Raw genomic sequence first — 14,933 nt, 5'->3', positions numbered from 1 at the left:
TGGGACTGGGCCAACACATCAACAAACGAACCGGGACTCACAACAGCAAACCTGCTCGGTCATTATAAAAATAATCACTGCCAGCCGGCTGTAGTACATGGTAGGTAGGTGGGGGGGGTATCCTGAGATTCATAAATGTCAGCTTTGACTTACTTTGTGGGTTGGGAGAGGGCGGCGTTCTTGTGCAGCCGGTAGGTTACATAACTGTTGAAGGAACCTGGTTCCATGGAGATGCCTTTGACGGCGGCGTACGTCCGGTCAGTGAGGTTGAAAGCCTCTAGCATCCTGAAGCCTGCAGAGCAGTACATTGCTCAAATCGAACCGAAGACAGTTTCTGCACTTTTTGCTATCCGAGTTTCAAATTACTGTTTGTATGTGTACATTCGGGAAAGGGACAGGCTGTCTGTAGAATTGTTACTAAAACTAAACATAACCCACTACTGTAACTGGTTCATTGATTCTCAAACACTTGATCACCTTTCTTTCTTTTTGCACATCCCCCCTCTCAATGGACAGACGTCTCAAACTCTCAAACAATCCCCAAGCTATAGACAAACATGCCAGCCCTGTGAAAACTGCCAGCTGTATAGCCTTAGGCCTGCTGAATTCTTTAGGAAATAAATGTCCTCTTACCCGGTGATGTAAATCCATCCAGGAAAATCAAAGGACAAGCTGAGGTAGAAGTAAAAGATGGTGCATTACTTTATGAGATGGAGTCTGAGAAACCATGACAATCCTTGGGAGGAAGGTTTAAAATACAGAGATGAAGGCCGTCTTACTGGATGTAGCTGTTTCGCAGATGAACGTGATGAGATTATCCTGAATCTTTGCGAAGGCGTCGAAATCGTCCACAATGAAGACGTGTCGTTCGCTCGGCTTGCTGCCGATATTACGCAACTCGGCGAAATCCACATCAGCTACGCCGATAACAAATAGGCTGTAACCTGGAAGAGCAAGACTCCACTTACAGACCTCTCCTGACTGACATCCTGGGGGGCGGGGAGAGGGGACAGGGCCTTACACACTCACCCATATGCTGCAGCGTTGAAGCACTCTTCTTCACTTCATCTTGAGAGCGGCCGTCCGTGACAACCACCAAGACCTTGGGCACGTTCCTCCGCATGCCGTTGTCCGTGGTGAGGACCTTCTCACCAACGTGTTTGAGGGCCACCCCTAGATTAAACAGACCCAATGAGTGCAGAATCGAACTGTGTTGTTTTAAAGGGGGCAACAGATAGCTCTACATGATGTGACGAAACCAGCAGGTACCATATGGGCGGCTGGCCGTTATATACTCATCACCCATGGTGCCCAAGGAGCATATGGAGATGTTTCATCCATTAAAACATGAGGCAGGACCCGGGGGGTGGGGGGTACCTGTTTTGGTGTTTCCTCCCCTGTAACGGACAAGTTGCAGGGCAGCTAACACCGTCCCCTTGTCATGATAGGTGTTGAGTTTGAACTCTGTCTTGGCGTCGTCGCTGTACTGCACGAATGATATCTGCAAGCCGAGAAGTCAAAGGTAATGAATCACAGTAGCCATACTTTATCTACCAGAGCTTTCAGGGAATTGCTTAACAATCCTCCACTGCTTCCAAGAAAGACATCTTCACACACCTGCATTCCCTGAGGGTTTACGACATCGAGGGCGCCGATGGTGTTGAACACAAAATTCAAAACCTTGTTGAAGTTGTCGTCTCCAATACTCCATGACCCATCGATGAGGAACACCAGATCAGCCTTGGCGCCTTTGCACACTGAAAATTGAAAATAATAAAAAAAAATATATGACAATGAATTCTCATTACATAGTGATAACTGACGTTGTTGAAGTTGAATCAATAATTCAAATTTCACTGACTGTCAAGCTTACCGTTTAATGTTCAGTTCATTTTTTAACATTGTACAATAGCAACAAACTACAGTTCCAAGTCAGCTACAACATACACCTTCCCTGAAGGACCACGTGCATTAATCCTGCATGTAAAATTGCACATTTTTGTCAGAATGCTTGCAATGCTGGCTTGTGCTTGATAGCCTGGGGTTAACCACACGTCGCATTTTGAATCCATTAGCCCAGCAGGCTCCATACTGCTTAGCCTTCAGTAGGCAGACAGGACTGACAGATGGGCCCCCCACCCTGTCAGCGGGGTGCTCTTGGGGGCCGTCTCTGTTCCCCCTGAAGGATAGCAGCGCTGTATGGAATGTTCTAATGGATTCCCCCTGTGGCTAAGCCTCAGTGTAGGCCCACCAATGTCATAAACTAAAAGAACACCATGTCCGTACCTTCCATAGCAGGAGGGATTGTGGCAGGTGGGGGCGGAGTTGGGGGCAGCGTTGGAGGTTCTGTGGGCTTCACCACTACGACAAACAACGAAATCAAAAGAAACATGGCTTAATGTTATAGTCTGACCATATTGACTGAGGTGCTTTCGTTGGCATGGATATGAACCAATGGTGGAGCGAGAGAGTCGGGCACTTACAAGTCCGCTCCTTAGCGCTCACTCCAGGGCCTTCCAGATTGGGCGTCTGGGCAAAGACGGTGGCATTGTACAAGGAGTCCGGGGAGAGGCCTTCGAAACAGTACTGGCTGTCTGAGCCTGTGATAGTGATCTCCTGCTGGCCTCGCTTCGACGCTACAAACACAGGAGACCAAACACGGTTCCACATTTGAGGATAGTGTCATTGCTCAAGAAGCTATATTGCATCTCCTTTTCATCCAACAAAATCCTCCTACATGCAGTACAACTACGCGACTTGTTTCCCAACATTTGAGTATAAAAATCACACATGTCCTCGATTCAGTGGCTGATTTACCTTTACGGAATGTTTGCCTTCTCGCACTACCCAAATGAGCTTGATGTGGTGAACAATAATGACTGCCATATACAGACCAAAAGCTTCCAACAGCGCTTGCTTGTATTAATGTGTACGGTACGACTAAGCGGTACTTAAAGAAGCCAAGCTATTTCAGCCAGGAACAAAATTCATCCCTGGTACAGGAACCATTTGCCTAAATGACCTGATTATGCTTTTGAAGCTGACCAGAAAGAGGCAAAATTAAACCATATTCAGAGTTTTCTGGGTTCAGTGTGTAAGCTACACATGATAGATGACCCATTTTTAACACTGGAAAAACATACCACTCACTACCTTAAATGCTGAGTAAAACGCTCCACTGAGAACTAAAGAATGTTCCATCAATATTATCATTTCTAACCAAGACTTTATACATCAGTATGTTTTCATGCCCAGATAGATGGTGGCAGGTTAGCTCTACTTACGGTCAAAGGGGTTGAGCTTGATTCTGTAGGAGGTGGCTGCTCTGTGGGGCGTCCATCGGATGCAGAACTTGTCATAGCCGACGTTGTACGTCACCAGGTCAGTGACGTTCAAGTACACTGTGGAGAAGGGAGGCAAGACGGTAGCATAGCATAAGCCTTCAAGTACATATAATTATAGTGAGTCTGGTGGTCAAAGGAAGTGTTCATTTTGTGATTGGATTTAATGATAACAATGGCAAAGCAGTAAGTATTTAAGAATGAGTCGAACTCCAACATCGAAGCTACATACATGTCGTTCCTTGTCCAACTAAGGCTCCACTCAGACCAGCGTCATACTGGGCATAGACCTTGAGGTCATATGTGGTGCCAGGTTGCAAATTGTGGAGGACGTACGAAGTCACGTCCCCAACGAACACCTCCATGGTCTCGTCCTTATCTAGGAGTGCAAAATATTGTAGAGTCACACATTTGCCCCTGCTAAGAAAAAATAAATAAATCTGACGATACAAAAGAATGAATAATTCACTGGCAGGAGTGATTGCCAGTGGAGATGTAGCAGTTGATGTGTTCCCAGGTGCCCGACCCCTAGGTTTACCTTGGGGCTGGTAGATCAGCTTGTAACCAGTGACGCGGGAGGGTGCAGGGTCCCAGGACACGCGGAAGCGGGTATACCACTCGTCAGAGACGCGCAGGTTTCGAGGCTCCAGGAGGCCAACTGAAAGGCAGGAGGGGGTGAAACGGGAGTCACTGATCAGCTGACCATTTTAACGAACGGCCTCGTGACACATACTTCCACGCAATCACCTTTCAATAAAAACACACATAGAGCAAGCAGCCTGGCTTCTGCTCCACTTCTTTGCAAGGATCTTCTGTATTTTCATATGTATTTGCCGTAAGCAGCTATTGGCATTAGCAGTTCCCCAAACTGCTCATCCAAACGACAGGGATGACAATGGATAAATCGAAGACAACGGTCTCCCTTTGTACCCCCGAGTCAGACGGATGTTCAGTTCATGAAGTGTTGAGGTTCCTCAGTGATCCTAGGCTTGGAGAACCCTCTAACGCCATGTAGCATTAAGGGCCAGTTACCTGTGTGGCCCGGTCCTGTGAGCTCGCCTCCTGGGCCGTCAGCATATATGGGCACCACGGTGATGGTGTAGGGGGTGTCCGGCTGCAGGTTCTGCAGGATGACACTGTTTCTGTTCCCAGGGACAGATACCTGAGGGTTGGGTGAACAAGAGGTATTCATTAAAAATAAGTGTGAGCTTTTTATAAGACAATATATACGACTTTAAGGTTCCAGTAGTTTGTAAAAAGCACTTCTAAAAAATAGTGTATGTGGCCATCCAGTGCTACAGTAGCATAAGGAACCCAAGGCTTGGTGTTTCTTTATACCAAGAACGCAATTGCAGTAAAAGATTGTACTTGTAGTCTTGGCAAGATTGGTCTTACTAACTTGTCTCCCAAAAATTAACATGCACACTGAATCATGAAATTGGTCTTTTTTGGTGAAGATGCAACTGACACATCCTTGATATTTGGGGCAAGGCTGCAGAAGGTGTAAATGGGTACACAAGAACACAAGTAGGGTGAAGCACGCATATGTCCACCCCATGACCACAGACAAGGTGAAGCACACATATGTCCACCCCATGACCACAGACAAGGCGAAGCCTTTGGAAGCCAGGTTGGTACTGTGTCACCCAGCAACTTAGATACTCACATTTTCCTCAATGGGATCACCAGTGGTGGGGGCGTAGACGATGCGATATTGTTGGACGGGCCCGTCGGCATGATCCCAACTCACGCTCAGGGTGCTGGTGGTAGGGTCGTAGACGCGGAGGTTCCTCGGCGCACTGCGGGGCACTGGAGTGTTAAAAAAATGGAGGGGGGGGGGAGTCAACGAGATGCCATACATCTCGACTTCCGCGTTCATCCTAGTTCGAAAAACTGTGTTCTCTTTTCACAGAAGTCAAAACCCTCCGCATTGGAAAAAGTCTTAACGGTTGCCAGTGAACAGCACAACTGAGATATCATTTTGGTTATTTATAGAAGGGTAGCGTTTCCAGAGGTGCAACACTGTGGGGGATGAGGGTTGTAGATATTTGAGGAGCCAGGAAACATGGAGCAGGAAATATGAACCCCACCCCGCACCACCAGAAGGCCTTACATGTGGTGCCATCACTTGCGACCGATGGTCCCTCTCCGTCAGCGTACAGAGCCACCACATTGACCGAGTACTCCGTGTCAGGGATCAGCTGCTGCAGCAAGGTATTGTGGGTATTTCCTGGGACCAAGACCTGCAGCCAACAAGGGAAGATGCTCTTCAGGATAGAAACACCTGGGTTTTGGCCCATGAATGTTTGTGTGTTTCTGGAATACATCCTTGATCACACAAAACATAAACATAGATCCTCCTACCCATAACCTCACGTGACCCTCAGCAAAAAATACTTTTTATTAATCACGTTCTAAGTATACATGGTAAATCATAATAATGTGTGTAATGTGGTTCTACTTAAGTCCATGTGTCTAATGTGGTTCTGCTATAAGTCAACACCAAAAATGCTATTTCTATTGCCTTGTAACTGATTCCACACAATACATCCCACATGGTGTTTTGCCAGATTAAAGGGATAGACTAACACTTCTCACACGGAAAGTCTGTTTCAGATTATACTGGATTAATGTCTCGCTAAAAAAGGTAACCAAAGCATTCTCATCTCAGTCATGCTAGCAACACCTGATCAATAGTAACAGTGTCATATGATACAGGATTAACAACATTTTCATATGTATATCCCTCGCAAATACAAATGGTACTTTAATTGTTATAATGAGTTTTTGACAAAGTTTATTTACTTACTAAAATCAAACGAATGTGCTTAAATTTTTTGCAGTGTAAACCTCTAAAGCGTTTATTGTTTATAGCTATTTTAAACACATTCAAAGTTCTAAAAAGAAAAATATATAAAAAAGAGAATTTGAAATGCAGAACATTTTAGATTTTAACTTACTCCTTGTCTCATAATAGGTCAGAGCTTAATTCAAGACCCTAAACCACCAGCCTACCCAAAAGCCTCAATCTTCCAGTCCTCTAACCTGTTGGTTTTGAGAGGGCTTCTCTAACATGGCTTGATGGTCCATCTTTTTTATTTATAAGTCACAATCTATTAAGTAACTGTAAAAAAAAAACTACTATTGTTATTTTAGGATCTAAAAGCATTATAAAAAATATTCCTCATTTACTTTTTTTCAGCAGGCCAAACATGCCCCCAAAATAATATTTTTGGTCAAAATCAAAGTCCACTCAATCATTGGTAATTCACTGGAAGTTCAGCAGGAAGACAGCCCAGCTTGCAGAGGTCCAGCGCAAGACTTCCCGGGAAACTCACAGATTCTGAGGGCCTGGTCCCAGTCAGCGGAGCATAGGAGACTCGATACTGCTGCACTTGTCCTGATGCGGGCTCCCATCGCACATTCAGGGTGTTGGTGGTGGGGTTGTACACCTGAATGTTCCTGGGTGCCGAGCGCACGACTGAGCAAGGAGGAAACGACAGGAAGGGGGGAGGGGTCAGAGGACACCACACAATCACAATGTCAGACCACATGACCACACAACGTCAGACCACATGACCACACGTCAGACCACATGACCACACAACATTCAAACTGCAGACAACCTGTCCTGAGGCAATTCCACGGAGTGTGAGATTCACAGTGATCGTTTTCCAACAATTTTAATTTTAACTGCTCTGCTTTCCTGTTAAGAACCTGCCTCAGATAACACTGTTGTCCTTTGGTATACTTTGAAATATATCAATATCTATTTTAAACAGATGTGGTACAACCAGGACAGCTCAAGCAGCAAGAAGTTTGACGTACTCTAATGAATAAAATGCAGTTATCAAAGTGTTTCAGGGATTAAAGCAAATTAGCACACGGAACCGTCAGCATAAACGTAAACTATTTTGCATGATTAGCTGCTGAAGAATACCTGGGGAGGAACGGCGTAACTTTAAAACAACTGAAAAGTATAAAGTAATTATCCTTCTCTCATTAAAAAAGAATGAAGAAGCAACAGAGAACTGGTGTAAGAGGTCTTTTATATCCATGTGCGTCCCTGCCTCTGCTGACTGGCAGTTTCTGGAGACGGTTTATGCAAACTAAGCAAGGAGTCCAACTCAAGCAGAGAGAAGAAAAACACACAGGATGGAATATGCAGCAAAGAGGCCGTGCCCCGTATTCAAAAAGAAGCACTCCTTTGTTCCGTGTTACGGTTCAGTGCAGCGGACGCCTGGCCTAGGAATGGAGGCCAATCGCTACCTTTAATTCCATCCCAAACCCAGTCAGATGTGCCATATAAGCAAACTCTGCTATGCTATATACATGCAAAAAATGGGAACAGATGCATCATGGGTTTTGGAGTCCATCCTATGCATAATCCAATTTTTAAGCTCTGTGCAGACGTTAGAGACATAATGAGAATTATAAATTGATTATTCAGTAATGTATTATAAACTGCAATTTCTCTGAATTATTTTTCTTTGCCAGAATGATTATCACGTCCCCCCTGTACTGGACAGATGGATAATTAATTAATTGATTTATGTTTCCCGTTATATTTATGTAATATAGTGAATTAGGGATGTCCCGATCCGATCTCAGGATTGGATCAGGACTCACCATCAAGGCATTTTAGACTGATCGAGATCGGTACTAATGAGTAGATCATCTCCCCATCGTTTTTTCTCCCCCACCCGTGATGCTGTACGCAGTGCATGTGCCGCAATACGGCTGCTTTATAAAGATGGACCGCGACATGATGTCTGCAGCGTGGAAATATTTTACACTGAAAACGAGAGCTGTGCAACTGCAACTTGTCTGCAAATTGAGAATTTCACGAGGAGGTACTAATAGATCTTCGTTGAATGCCACAAATTTGCACTGGAGGAAACTTTCAAGAAAAAAAGTACGTCTTCACACGACAGTAATAACGCTTTTTGTTTAAACTGTTCATATTGATATGAACTCTGTTCATGTTGATTTCATTGAAATTGCTGCACTTCAGTTTTCTGGTTTAAAACCTTTCATTTTAAATTAATCTTTATTTTATTATTACAATGATTACTTTTTATAAACCCATTCTATGTGAAAGTTCCAAAAACATTTAGATTTTTTTACCATGTTGATAAAAACAACTGCATTAACAAAGGTTGTTTTCCTTGCTGCACGGCAGACCTACTGAGCATATACGCCATAGCATTTAATCATTTTAATGTACTTATGCTTTATAGTTTGCACTGTGTGCTGCTGGAAAATACATGTATCGGTCTGAGACTCGGTATAAGGCCGATAATCTTAAATGAATATTGATCGGTGCATCCCTATAGTAAATACTGTTTATGGGTTTGTGTTCCAGGCATCGTTTAGTGCATGGTGATTTAACAGGAGGGATTTCTCTCCATATGATCTCAAAGGGTTTCCACATGAAGCCTTCAGAATCCTCCTAACATGTGACTCACGGGTCTTTCCGTTCTCCGACATGCGCTTTCCCTCGCCCAAGGCATAGACCGGCACCACAGTCACGGTGTAGATGGTGTCCTGCATGAGGTTTCTCAGGACCGTGTTGGTGGTGGTCCCGGAGACCTGCGTCTGGTGAACACAGGAGAGCATGGCTGTGGTTACTCAGGCAGGACAAACCAGAGCAGTGAGAGAAGCACAAGGTCTCCCACCCCATGACGCTTCAAAGGCACTGAACGCTTACCGAGTCAATAAGGTTTACTTGGACGACACAACCGACCTAAACTTTCTGGCAGATGGCCAGACTCAAAAAGGTTCATGAGAAGGTGTTAGGGACAGGTCCATCTCCAAATGGAATCTACGACCATGTCACAGAATTTAACTTCTCTAAGAAGTTGAGTAATCAACTGCTGCAATGACACTCAGCCAAACACAGATGGGCTGCTAAAGACTGCGGACAAATGGCAGCGATAATGTACCTGTTCCTCATCGCCCCCTGTGGCCGGAACGTAGAAAATGCGATATTGGCGGACGTTGCCTTCTGCCGGCTCCCAGGTCACCCTGAGTGTGCTGGTGGTGGGATCAGTAACCTGGAGGTTCCTCACTCCACCCAATGGCTCTGAAGTGTAGACAATGACGATGACAATGGACATTTGGTTCTCTTTAGGATTGCTGGACAGCAGCTCTGATCCCCTTCATGCAGGCTGAAAATACAGCCTGTTCAGGGAACAGATGGCAGCCTTTCTGCCCCTCTGTAAGCGATGCTACCAAGCGCCCAGAAACAGCTGTGGTTTCTTCTGCAACGCATCAATGACATCAGTGTTTATAACTGATGCAATCACGCGCGTGTGGGAGCACGACGTGCGTGTGTCAGACGCTCGCCAGCTCCTCAAGATACTGACATCGAAGGGGAAGCGTAGAATACCGAATACATATGCTCAACAGTGACGTAATAAAAATTGCCATCTTCTATTTAAGGACTTGATAGAAATCGGGAACCAAATCACAATGCTGCATTACTGTTTACATGACGGACATCACAGGGTCGGCAACTCTGGTCAGCTGGCTGAAGTGATATTTTCAGTTCGGGACAAGTCTGCACGCACACGTATGTGATGGTTTTATTACCTTGTGAATAGTCTGTAGGGTTTGCAAACTACCCAGACATTTTTGATGTAGCTAATTTTAGGCTTATAATAGAATAATTTAGATTTACCGGAAGATCTCTTGCGTGACAGTCTGAAAGTGTGAGAGCACGCGAGAGCTGGCAACCCTGATGCAACGTATATAGCCAAGATGAAGGATGGCAGAAATCTCAGCTCTAAAGGCAGTGGTGCTCATGGTCCGACAGACCTTTCGGACTTTAACAGGAGGTCTAAACTGCAGAGGGCAGCATGTGCGCTTACTTGTCTTGCCCCCGCCAGAAATGTCTTTGCTTTCGCCGGTAGCGTATATCGCCGCCACGGTGATGAAGTAGGGCGTGTCGGGAGTCAGCTTCTGCAGGACCACGCTGTTCTTCTTGCCTCCGATTTGGGTCTAATTAAATGAGAGAAAAAAAACCCACATTTGCTCAGCTTCAGGTCACAAGTGTCGGATTTTTGCCCCAATTCTTCACAGACGCGAGTCGTTCATATAAGTGCTCCCCGAGGCCGACAGCTTAATAATCTCACAAAAACAAATAAACTTCAAAATTGCTAGCTGTGTCACACACTGCTGCATAAACAGCAAATCTAGATTTCACATGAAGTTATGGAGATATTTTTTTCATTAACGTAAACCGATACAGCTGATGGCAGTTACTTTTATCTGGAAGCAGAGGAACACTCCATTGTTAATCCAAAAACACTTTGTCTGCTGGGCACTTGATGTCTATTGGTATTTGGCAGCAAAAAGCTGTCTTCAGAAAAACTCCCATCGCTAAACCAGCTGCAGAAAGCTCACTGGCCTCCCTACAAGAGCCAATCACAGACAACCTGGTCGTTTCGCGACAAAGACGGATACTTGCATGGTGGCAGTGGCATTCTGACCCCCCCTCCCCCCCAATGCGACTCAAGACTGCATTTTTGTCCTATTGTTATTCTGCCGTCTTCGCTTCCAAGGTAAATCTACAACTGATCTACAAAACAGGCGGATGGGTGATTGGAGAAGCATGAATGTTGGATTTACTATGCTGACACTTGGCAGGGGAGAGAGTGCAGTAAAAGTTGTTGCTTGGCCCAGATGGGGAGCCATTGGTGGGATAAAAGTGAGAAAGGGGTGCATTCAAGGGCGGGGCCGTGACGGAACGAATCACCAAGAAGCATATTTATTAACAGCCGCTAAGGACCAATGAGGAAGTGTGCGTCTTCCATCGTTTCTCATTTCGGATGAAATGCTGCACACCTCGGAGTATTTTCCATGCTTGCTGAAGAAATACAAAGGGTGTCTACATCCGATCTGGATCTCCAGAGGTTCCCGTCCAGTTTCGGATTTTAGAAATCCCCTAATGTGAAAATCTTCTCCTAAGATTAGACAGCTACTATCTGGACTATACAAAACTCATTTGTGAATATGCACAATGCAATTAAAATACCACAATAAAACCCAAATAAAGGCAGTGAATTTGCAAAGGCTTCTGGGAGTTTTCTCCATGAAGTTCTCTGTCATGTCTTTCACTTTCCAAACTGCTATAAAGGTCACTTAATGGCTGACAGACAGGTTAGGGAAGCGGACACTTCACATACCATCTGGGGCCTGCCCCCCTCCTCCGGTCTGTAGGTGATGCGGTAGTTCTGGACGCGGCCTGGGGCATGGTCCCATTTCACTGTCAGGGAGGTGGTGGTGGCATTGTAGACCTGCAGGTTCTGGGGGGGGCCTGTTGGTGCTGGAGACAAACCCGGGAACCAAATTCACACTTTCTTACTCTGCGAGTGATTCATTAGGAATGGAAAAAAGTGTCTCAAAGTACTTACCAGGCGTAGGAATGTCTGCCACTGTAAGAAGAAGAAAAAAAGGTTTCCGTTACAATTTTAGCTGAGCAAAACGAGGTAAAGATGGATGTGTGTCTATCTGGAAGTGATTCCCCACTGCCGTACATGTGCGCTGGCTGCCCATCAGGTCCTCGCTCTCCGACTCATCGGGGTAGATGGCTGTGATGAACACGTCATACAGCGTGTCGGAATCCAGGTATTCCAGCAAGTAGGAGGTGTCGTCATTGTTCAGGATGGACTGGAGGAGAGGAAACAAGAACACAAAACTACAGCTCTCAGCGGTGGAAAAACTGCCTGACGGCTGCTGATCCTTCACAGACAGCAAGGCAGTGCCTCCGATGCCTAATGGTTCACTTACATATTGAAAGTCATCTTGGCCATGCTTGGCCCATTTGATTCGGTAGAGGGCCACATCAGGGGCACCATGCTCCCAATGGGCGATGAAGCTGCTCAAGGTAACATCTGAGAACCTTAGGTTACTGGGGGCAGGGACAACGCCTATTGTAGAAAATGCATATAGTTATTGATTTAATCTAGTGCTGGGAAGAAATCAAATTCTCCTGAGATATTTTTAGCATAAAAAATGGCAGCAAGCCAACAAAGGGCCGTGTATGACCAGACTACTTGCAGCCATGTAGGCTGCTACCCCAACAAGACACGTGAGCATTTACCAGGCGCGGACCCTGAAGAGGAGCGGCTCTGGAAATTTCCTTACCAGTCACAGCATGTCCGAGCATTGGGTTAGCCGATCCTGTATCGTACACTGGGGTGACTGCCACATCGTACTCGGTTTGGGAGATAAGGTCACGAAGCACCGTGGTCGTCACATGACCTGAGACTTCGGTCTGAATATAAAAATTTAAATAAAGGAGTTGAAATCATATATCTTATACCATTTAACACTAACAGCGCCTTCCTGCCAAAAACTATTTACAATTCATTACAAGACATAGCATGGGAGTTATTTTTTAGATTTTAGTCGTCAATGTTGATTGAGTTCAGAGTGACTCATAACTCTTGAATGGGTTCCCTATAAGTCGGAGTAAACTAGCATGACATGAAAGTTTCTTTCTTATGGTGTGTTCAGGACACCCCTTCCAGAAGCTCATAATGTCTCAATATGATTATGTGTACTGAGTGGCATAATATCCATAACAGCAGTCAATTGTTATTTGAGATGTGGAGGAGAATCACTGGAAAATGAGCTCTTGGAATCCATTCCTTCATGAATAGCTTGACTGCTTTTTTATACCACGTAAAGGATGTGTTGAAAAGCTTGAGGGAATGATAAATGCAGAGAAACCTGAAACTGATCTTGTAATCATTTGTAATCCTCAAGTGGTGTCCTCAGGTAGGAAAAAAAAGCATCCAAAGAAACAAGGATCAAACGCCTCATTTGTTTAGTAGCCACAGCTTTCCATGAATACACAGCCACCCAGAGTCCACTGCGAAGGGTTTCAAAGTCGCCGTAATTCTCGAGGCAGTCTTGGTAACGTCTCGGTAATGCTTTCTTTTTAAGGCTGTAAATTTGGAACCATCTACATCTCAAAGAAGGCTTCCTCATACATAAATCCACAGCGATGGGTTTTGATTGTGAAGTTCTTGTTTTCTCCCAAAGAACCCAGCCATGATCACTCATCCAGGGACACGCCATCCATCAAGGAGCCGAGCCGCCACGTTTCGGGCGGCCTCCTCCGTGAGGGTTTTAGCCGAGCACAAATCCATTGGGGCCCAAGGCCCGGTTTTTACTTCAAGTCCAAGCCGACGGGTTACGAGGGGAGCCGAGCTTTGATTGATGTCGCAGGATGTGGTCTGATGGGCCAAGGGACCTTGCAAGCCACTGTCTCCCAGAAAGCCCAGGCTGTAAAGTCAAACCCAAGGCCCCCAAAAACAGACGACCACTTCAGCGGTCCTTCAGACAAAGTCTGCTCTTTCAATTTATCTCCCGAAGCATTATTCTCTAGTATGTCTGCAACGTGAATCTGGATGACCCGAACCTTCGCTGGCCCACTGGTCGTAGTTCATCACACCCGGCTGTCTAAGGTGATGAATTGCAGGACGTTGCTTAATCGGCAATACTTTCAAATCAGGTGTTGTCTGCCATTGTTGGGAATGTGGGAAATGTAGCTTTTTTGCAGAAACGGGTGATGATTTTTTTTGTTTTAACCGCAGCTATCTGCGAAAGCCTGATGCAGATTTACTTCACAATGCTGCTCAGAATTACCTCCTTAGCCTCTCCGTCCTCATGCTTGTATGTGATGATATACTTGCGCACGTTCCCTGGCGCGGCATCCCAGTCGAGATTCATGGTACTGTGGGTGACGTCCGTGATCCTCAGATTTCCAGTGGGCAGAGGTACTGCAAGGGGACGACAGAGAGATTGGAGTAAGAGACGAACAACCTCTAGAACCTTTTGATGGCATTCAAATGGGGAGAAAAAATTCAGGGAGTTCACGTACAGGTGACACCCTGGTCGGCCAGAGGGTCGCTGGTTGCACCACTGTGAAGGGCAAAGATGGACAGTGTGTATGCTGTGTTGGGGATGAGGCTCTCCAGGAGGGTTGTGGTCACATCTCGGCCGACTCGCAGCTGTAAAAGTCACAAGGTTGCACATGATCGTGGGATAGTGTGGCATGGCTTGAAAGAAATAACACGACCACGGAAACTCTCGGTGGTTGCACTGGCATCCGTTTTCCAGTTACAGTGCTGTATCAGGTACCATGTGAATCAGCAGCAAGAAAGAGCCTACTGTTCGTTTTTGCTATGGGGATTGACGGCACCTGATGTGAAAGAGTTTCCAGAGAACAGGATAAACCTTCCTACTGTCAAGCTCAGCTCAAAGCATCGATTTACAGCTAAATGGCCCAGGTTGGCCTGGCTTGACCTCACCTCTTTCTGTGTGGTGGGTACGGTGGCATTTATGGCGATGTATTGCAGCAGGTACCCTGTAGCACCGGCGGCAGCCTCCCAGCGTACTCTCATGGTGGTAGGCTGTTCGTCATAGACCGTCATCCTCCTCACAGAGGGAAGGGGCACTGTTTGAACCAAGGAAGGAGAAATCAATTGAATTTATTTTTATGTAGCGTTTTTTCCCCAACATCTGAAGCCAACTATAAATGTCCTGCCACCCTACCAGGCCCCGACCTGCCGCCCCTCC

At 45.7% G+C, this 14,933-nt stretch overlaps 1 protein-coding gene across 3 annotated transcripts in view; it reads right to left on the bottom strand.

Annotated features, from left to right (window-relative positions):
* The window catches only part of col12a1a (collagen, type XII, alpha 1a), a 57,608-nt gene that overhangs the window by 15,353 nt on the left and 27,322 nt on the right, over positions 1-14,933 (bottom strand). For all 3 annotated transcript variants that reach the window (XM_048975375.1, XM_048975376.1, XM_048975377.1), the window contains 26 exons: positions 14,666-14,811; positions 14,236-14,365; positions 14,001-14,134; positions 12,492-12,621; positions 12,135-12,274; positions 11,882-12,014; positions 11,759-11,779; positions 11,531-11,670; positions 10,214-10,343; positions 9,287-9,426; positions 8,810-8,939; positions 6,680-6,822; positions 5,455-5,584; positions 5,008-5,150; positions 4,374-4,503; positions 3,880-3,999; positions 3,574-3,720; positions 3,285-3,401; positions 2,484-2,636; positions 2,287-2,361; positions 1,618-1,757; positions 1,378-1,501; positions 1,030-1,173; positions 780-944; positions 634-672; positions 154-292 (listed from right to left, as the gene is read on the bottom strand). In XM_048975375.1, coding sequence (XP_048831332.1) covers positions 154-292; positions 634-672; positions 780-944; positions 1,030-1,173; positions 1,378-1,501; positions 1,618-1,757; positions 2,287-2,361; positions 2,484-2,636; positions 3,285-3,401; positions 3,574-3,720; positions 3,880-3,999; positions 4,374-4,503; positions 5,008-5,150; positions 5,455-5,584; positions 6,680-6,822; positions 8,810-8,939; positions 9,287-9,426; positions 10,214-10,343; positions 11,531-11,670; positions 11,759-11,779; positions 11,882-12,014; positions 12,135-12,274; positions 12,492-12,621; positions 14,001-14,134; positions 14,236-14,365; positions 14,666-14,811 — 3,283 coding nt within the window. The remainder of the gene's footprint in view (positions 1-153; positions 293-633; positions 673-779; positions 945-1,029; positions 1,174-1,377; positions 1,502-1,617; positions 1,758-2,286; positions 2,362-2,483; positions 2,637-3,284; positions 3,402-3,573; positions 3,721-3,879; positions 4,000-4,373; positions 4,504-5,007; positions 5,151-5,454; positions 5,585-6,679; positions 6,823-8,809; positions 8,940-9,286; positions 9,427-10,213; positions 10,344-11,530; positions 11,671-11,758; positions 11,780-11,881; positions 12,015-12,134; positions 12,275-12,491; positions 12,622-14,000; positions 14,135-14,235; positions 14,366-14,665; positions 14,812-14,933) is intronic.

This window comes from Brienomyrus brachyistius, chromosome 14 (genome assembly GCF_023856365.1).
Source record: "Brienomyrus brachyistius isolate T26 chromosome 14, BBRACH_0.4, whole genome shotgun sequence".
Classification (NCBI taxonomy): domain Eukaryota; kingdom Metazoa; phylum Chordata; class Actinopteri; order Osteoglossiformes; family Mormyridae; genus Brienomyrus; species Brienomyrus brachyistius.
The sequence above is the reverse complement of the archived record's forward strand: the minus strand, read 5'-3'. Positions and strand labels throughout refer to the sequence as shown.